The sequence below is a fragment of the Penaeus monodon genome, chromosome 10 (genome assembly GCF_015228065.2).
Source record: "Penaeus monodon isolate SGIC_2016 chromosome 10, NSTDA_Pmon_1, whole genome shotgun sequence".
Classification (NCBI taxonomy): Eukaryota; Metazoa; Arthropoda; class Malacostraca; order Decapoda; family Penaeidae; genus Penaeus; species Penaeus monodon.
In genome coordinates this window covers 14,657,787-14,664,851 of record NC_051395.1, presented here as the reverse complement: position 1 = coordinate 14,664,851, position 7,065 = coordinate 14,657,787, and the positions used below count along the sequence as shown (strand labels likewise).

The 7,065-nt window shown below is 33.6% G+C and overlaps 1 protein-coding gene across 1 annotated transcript; it reads right to left on the bottom strand.

Annotated features, from left to right (window-relative positions):
- Nucleotides 1–649: 649 nt before the first annotated feature.
- On the bottom strand, nucleotides 650–5,350 carry LOC119577874 (ruvB-like helicase 1). Its single transcript, XM_037925497.1, is given in 9 exon segments — nucleotides 650–867; nucleotides 1,098–1,296; nucleotides 2,041–2,209; nucleotides 2,360–2,447; nucleotides 2,449–2,560; nucleotides 2,928–3,102; nucleotides 3,495–3,623; nucleotides 5,207–5,268; nucleotides 5,271–5,350. Coding segments are annotated over 9 exon segments (1,209 nt in total). The 5' UTR covers nucleotides 5,347–5,350; the 3' UTR covers nucleotides 650–668.
- Between the last annotated feature and the right edge of the window lie 1,715 nt (nucleotides 5,351–7,065).

Here is a 7,065-nt window from a genome sequence, read left to right as displayed (position 1 = left end):
GACCAAAACCATGCCCCCAGCTACTGGACAAGATAAGCCTGTCTTTTTCCGATAGTAGTGACATCATTTGCTTGGTGTCACTACGACAAATAGGAACTTTTTTTTTTTTACACTGACATACAAGTATAAGCTATAGATGCCTGAAGTGGTGTCTGAAGTACCAAACAAGTCGGGTGCAAATGGGGGAAACTGTTGATGTGTACCAACAAGGCAAATTTTTGTTCTACAACTAATGGGTTGAACAACTAGAATTTTCTTACTGTGCTCACAGGGTTCTAATGAGATTTATCAAATGATAAGAAGATCTAGAATTATGTTTCACACTCACAGGGACTTAGTGAGAGTATTAAATGAGAAGCGAATCATCTTGTTTATGAACAATTGATACTTTTGTAAGTTTCAAATTCTAAACTATAATATTCCATTTTATGATACCATTCACTCATTATGGATGATTTAGAAGGTCTGGAATTTTATACCTGTGTGTAAAACTATCCACCTGGTAATTTGAATGGAAATTTGGCATTTGTGGAGAAAAACCTTTCTAGCTGGATGCTGTACTTTTCACAAGACTTACTAATGAACAAAGCTTCTTTTATAGGGTTAAATTGGAGTTCATACACTTTTCATATATGGCCAAACTTCCCCTACATGATTCTAAAACTGTCTTACCTTAAAGAAGCTCTTTCTGCAAGAGAACTGAGCTCTAACAAAGCCTCATTGTCTATCTTGATTCCTTCAATCTGAGCTCGAATCTTAATGATCTGCGTGACCTCTTCCTGTCCATAAGGCTTCATCCTCACAATTATAAGGCGATCCAGTAAGTCTCGGGGGATGCCATGAGGAGATACTATGTCTTCTGTTCCCCTGTAATTGGTAATAAATACAACAGAATTAAACACTTAAAAAGAAAGACCTTAAGGCTTAAAAAAAGTGCTTTAAATCTATTGTTCAATATTTTCTGTCAGTATACCTTACCAGTCCATACACCATATTTACACACCTGGCTGCATTAAACTGACACACTTATTAATCATAAAAATATAACATGGGTGTAGTCAAGGTGTAAGTGTCAATCCATCTAACCCTACACTTACTTGATGATGCATCGGCCTCTATTTGTGGCGAAGATGACAATGGGTGCTATTCTTGATTCAAGTGCTCGGTGAAGGAAGGTGAAACATTCGATATCAAGCATATGAACTTCATCAATGAACAGAACACCTGGGACCAGCTCAGCAATACCTTGATCAATGTATTTGTCTACCACTTTGTTGATCTCCAAGCGCAACTTTTCTGTCAGGTAAAGGAAGAAAAGGTAACATTCTGAATATATAAAGGAACATTCAGAAAATTTCAGATTACAAGTCATTCATTACTATTTTTTACAAAGGTACACTGACAATGTGAGAATCAATGAGAAAATCAAAGGTTAACCCTTTCCAAACGGGTAGTATTCATAGTGGCCCAGGCCCCGCTGCCGGGGGCTTATATCGTCACCTTAGCATGCGCGACCACTCATGCCAAATACCAGCATCCCATGCCGTTTCTTCGTAATACTACGAAGATATGTTGTATTTTCACTTTTCATTATTTTCTAAAGTCTCTACTTGCCAAACTTCCTGATAAATCAAGACTAAAGGGTATTTTTGTTGTTATATAGACTCCATAGTTGATCATTATTCAGTCTATAGTCTGAGTAAAATAAGCAGTGTGCGGTATCATGGAGTTGAAATCATCGGTTTGTTGCATTTTTTTTTTTTCATAGTAAAAATGAGAAAGTGTTAAAAACAACTTAATCACACTTTCAGTGGAAGAAAAATAATATTTTGCCGTGATTGTAACAAAAAATAACTCATGACATCTCCATACATACACCATGGTATGTACATACATGCCCCCGGCAGATAGTCCCGCCATGCCATGGCATGTGTGCACATGCCACCCGTCAGGAATGGGTTAAAGGTCATCAAAATTTCAGCCTTCTCCCCTCTTTCCCCTCTGCTAAAAATAAACATGCAACATTTCCATGACATTTACCTGTGATCTCAGTCTTCTTTGGCTTCATGAGTTGTGACATCATAGAGAGAATGTCTTGTCCCCCTTGAGGCTGAGCATTGGCCACATCCAGGTCATGGAGCGTGACATCTTGAATTACTTCCTTCTTCTTGTGAACATCACCTTTAGGCAGTGGGACATATTCCTCAGCCTTAAACAAGATAAAAGCTTTGTTTAAGTCACAGAAAAGCGAAATTAAGAGCAATTCCAATATCTTTTATCATTCACTTTTGTTTTTAGTTAAACAAAGGCCCAATCATAAACAAAGCTTAGTAAAACTTGGGTGAACATTTATTCTTACCTCCAAATCAAACTCAGTTGCATATGTGTCTGATCTTCCCTGTCTCTTAACTGCCCCAGAATTGGCTTCCACATAAATGACATCTCCACTTCAACTCGTTCTTTCTGTAGCGTCTCATATATACTGGATCCAATTTTAATTGTTTGTTCCCTTTGCTGTTCTCAAGCCAATGATTACATGACTTACAGTTTTTCCCAAACCCTAAAATAAACAGATTATTTTAACCTTGTTATCTTTTTTCTTAGTTTATGATTAAAAAAAAAATTTCTGCAATCATTTTTCTTATACCACCTACATATTACTATAAGGATACATGCAGCCAGGTACGCCTGTAGCCATCATGAAAAAGTAACTCTTCATGACAGGTACAGCCATAGGTGTCACGACTGGCTAAAGTGAGTCAAGCGGGAAGTTCCACTATATGTAGGAGACTCCTGGCCAAAAGGCTAGACAGTTGCCAGAGGTCACTGGAAGGAGTGACATCCAGATTTCTGGTACCGTCATTGTAGGGTTAATCTTATATCCACAGTCACCATCAAAACAAGAAAATAACAAAAGAATCACATACCTCCCATTGGGTTTTCAGTTTCAACAGGTGTCAGTTCTGTTACTTCTCCTTCATAAACTTCTTTGACTTCCTTGATTCGAAGCCCTATGGCCCTGCGGAAGTTCTCCATCAGCACCTCGGTCTTCTTGATCTCTGAACTGTAAACTTCTGATCCCACCATGGGGCAGAAAGGTACCTGTCAAATGATTTGCTGAATGACATCACCAGACTGGGGTAATTTTAATACGATGAACAAAGTAAATTTATCATTTGCTTTATCTACTAAATTCTGTTACATAAATTGATTTAGAAACTGATGTTCACAGCACTAATGTACTGAGAATGGTGAGGGACAACAAATAGATATCATGAAAATTCTTAAAAAAAAAAAAAACAATCAATTTAAGAAAGAATATTAGCCATATCTTTTAATATCTATCACATAATCTAAAAAAAAAAAAAAAAAAAAAAAAAAAAAAAAAAAAAATATATATATATATATATATATATATATATATATATATATATAAAACTAACAACAACAACAACAACAATAATAATAATTAAAAAAAAAAATCCACTCTTCACCTTGTTTCCAAGTTCCTGTGCCACTGCAAGAGCAATAGCAGTTTTTCCTGTTCCAGGAGGACCAGCAAAGAGGGCAGCACGGCCAGACATTCTCTTCGTGCGAATCAAGTCAACAAGGTATCCAGCTGCCTAGAAGATTAAAGGGAGAACATTTTTATCTAAAAAAGATAATAATAAATACAAAAATAAATAAACAGTCCTTCCCCAGGATCAGACAGTTGTCTCTAAATACTGCAAATGATTGGATAAGATGTCTAATGAGTATTAATTATTACTCTTATATGACTTAAACTCATTTTGCAAGATGCATAATCCAATTTTATCTTGGAACTTAGGGTGCCGGGCAAGTGATTTACACATTTGTCAGAAAATGGAAAACACAGCAGTAATATTGATAATAAATGTTATTCATACCCCCTCTATAATTATGTTTTCATGAAATTGGCAAAAAAGAAGCAAACAAAACACAAACTGTACTTGTATTTACTTAGCACAATGCAGCAAAGCCTCGCATTTGATGTTTGAAAATGGCAAATTCTCATTTAGCAATCTTTACCAACTGTTACCATACATTGCATTTGCCTACCAAAAATTGCTTTTGGCAAGTAAGTTTAACATAGTCCCGTTCCACCCTTTGCAGAGTAATGTAAGTATTTCACAGAAAGTAAAGTGAATTATATCACTGCTGTTCAACTTGTATTGATAAGTAGTTAGTCATAAATAAGCATGGCTGATGATGATGACAAAGGTAAATATAAAGAGGAAAGAAATAGCAAGTATCACAAATGAAATGAGTTCATAAGGAATCAAAGCAGGACAAAGCAAAAGTGACTAAAATGTGATGCTTGGAGATGAACTGTCTGTAGTCGTCTTCTCATCATGATTATGAGGATGATCATTATCATCATCAAAGAAAGAAAGAAAAAAATTATTTGCTCCCATGAGAAGCAAGATAGAGCATCAAGTGGACTTAGGCTGCGAGCGTTGCTTTCCGCAATCTTTTTCCTTTATATGTGGCATTTCTGTTCATGCCTGCAGTTTATTTCTTTTACCAACAACTGCAATGTTTTGCCCTCTACAAGAACATCATCTTCAGTTTGCCTGAGCTTGGTGTGTCCTATTAGATTGTAACTGGCAAATTCACCTTGGTGAACCTTTTGCAGTATCAATCACTCAACAAATGCAAGGCTTTAATGTACTTTATTCTTTTAACACAGACTTGATCATTTTAAAACACTTTTAATAATAGGAATTAGATTAATTTTCATAACACATAGAATGTTTAGAAGATACCCACAGACATTCAAAGTAGGTAATTTTTCCCACAACTATATTGACAGTATTCTGTCCAATCACACTTGAGACTCACTGTGATCTAATGTAGGACTTAAAACTGAAGTCTAGGATAACAGCAGCATTTTAGCAAAGGCTTACAAACCTCAGACACTTGTACTTTGACAACCTGAAATTCTTATTCATTTGTTGTGAGGACTATAGGTTTTACCAAGATAGAAGATATGTTGGTGTGGTTTGTTAGCCTTCATATTACAGCAGTCAATAGTTGAATGTTACAGTTAATTACTGACCGCCATTATTGTGAGTTAAGACGTAAATCATGACAAATATTTCAGAAATGTGATCATAATTACCAAATACAATTCTACATTCTTTTACATGCGATAACAGTTTAAAAAATCCTGGCACGATATTACCTCTCTGGCCTGGGTCTGCCCCACCAAACCCGCAGCTGAAAGTTGCGCTGTTCCATCCTCATTAAAACTAAGCCCTTGACATGGGAGTGTGCGTTGATCCTCTGTGTTTTGGTGGTGCTCTTGACCTCCTCGATTTTCATTTTCGGTGAATTTTAAAGGACTGAACAGAAATTTCTAGCTTCGCGTCGCGTGCTCACTGAAAGCGGTCCTCGCAGCGTGTTGACATGCGTTCCCGCTGCCACCTGGCGGCTGGGCGGGGCATTAACGTTGCTATGACGACGAAGGACGCCATGCGGCTTCTCGAAAGGGAACAGTGGGGTGGAGTTTTACCGATGCTAGCATAACAGTATGAAATTTTAACATAATAATTAATTGTAAAGAGGTCTGAAATTAGATTTGCAGTTATACATGCACATATGCAAATAAAAATAAAAGCAAACTCACACGCATGTATATTTTTGCTGTAATACACACACACAGACACACACACACACACGCAAACACACAACACACACACACACACACACACACACACACACACACACACACACAACACACACACACACACACCACACACACACACATATATATATATATATATATATAATATATATAAAATTTTATATATTTATTATATATGTACTATAATATATCAAATATTTAATATAAATATATAATAATATAAATATTTTATAATATATATATTATATATATAATTTTATTATAATACAAAATATATATACATGCGTACAGGTATATGTATGAATGAATACATATACACACACACACACACAATATATATATATTAATATATAAATATATAAAATATATATATATATATTAATCAAATATATAATATGTGTGTGGTGTGTGTGTGTGGTGTTGTGTGTGGTGTGTGTGGGTGTGTGTGTGTGTGGTTGTGTTGTTTATAATATATAAATTATATATATATATAAGAATATATTATATATATATATTCATAATATATATAGATATATATATATAAAAGATATATATTAAACATATATAAAATATATATATAAAATTAAATATATATATATATATTTATTTATTTAAAAATACACACACACACACACACACACACACACACAAACACCCCAACACACACACACACAAAAAAAAAAATCACACACACAGACCTAAAAAAGATATTATAAAATATTAATATTATAAAATTGTTTTTTTTGTGTTGTGTTGTGTTTGTGTGTGTGTGGTGTGTGTGTGTGTGTGTATTTTTAATAAATAAATAAATTTATATAAAATATATATAAAAATATATTAATATATATATTTTTGAAAAATATATATTATATATATATATATATAAAAAGTTTAATATATATGATATATTTTATATAATATAATATATATTTTAAATATTATATATATATATATAATAAAAAAAACACACACACCCACACACACCACACACACACACACCACACACACCACACACACACAAAAATTTAATATATATATAATTTATATATAATATATATTATATATATATATATTATTTTTTTTTTTTTTTTTTTTTGTTTTTTTTTTTGTGGTGTATTTTTTTGTTTTTTTTTTTGTTATGTTTACTTAAATATATTTATTTTTTTTGGGTTGTTTTAGTGTTGTTTTGTTTTTTTTTTTATTTTATTTGTGTGTGTGTGTTGTGTGTGGTGTGTGTGTGTGTGTGTGTGTGTGTTGGGTGTGTGGGGGGTGTGTGTGTGTGTGTGTGTGTTTGGTGTGTGTTTGTGTGTTGTGTGTTTTTGTTTACGAAAAAATTAGGTTGGTTTTTTTTTTTTATTTGATATGGATATAATAAATTTAATTTAATCTTTAAATTA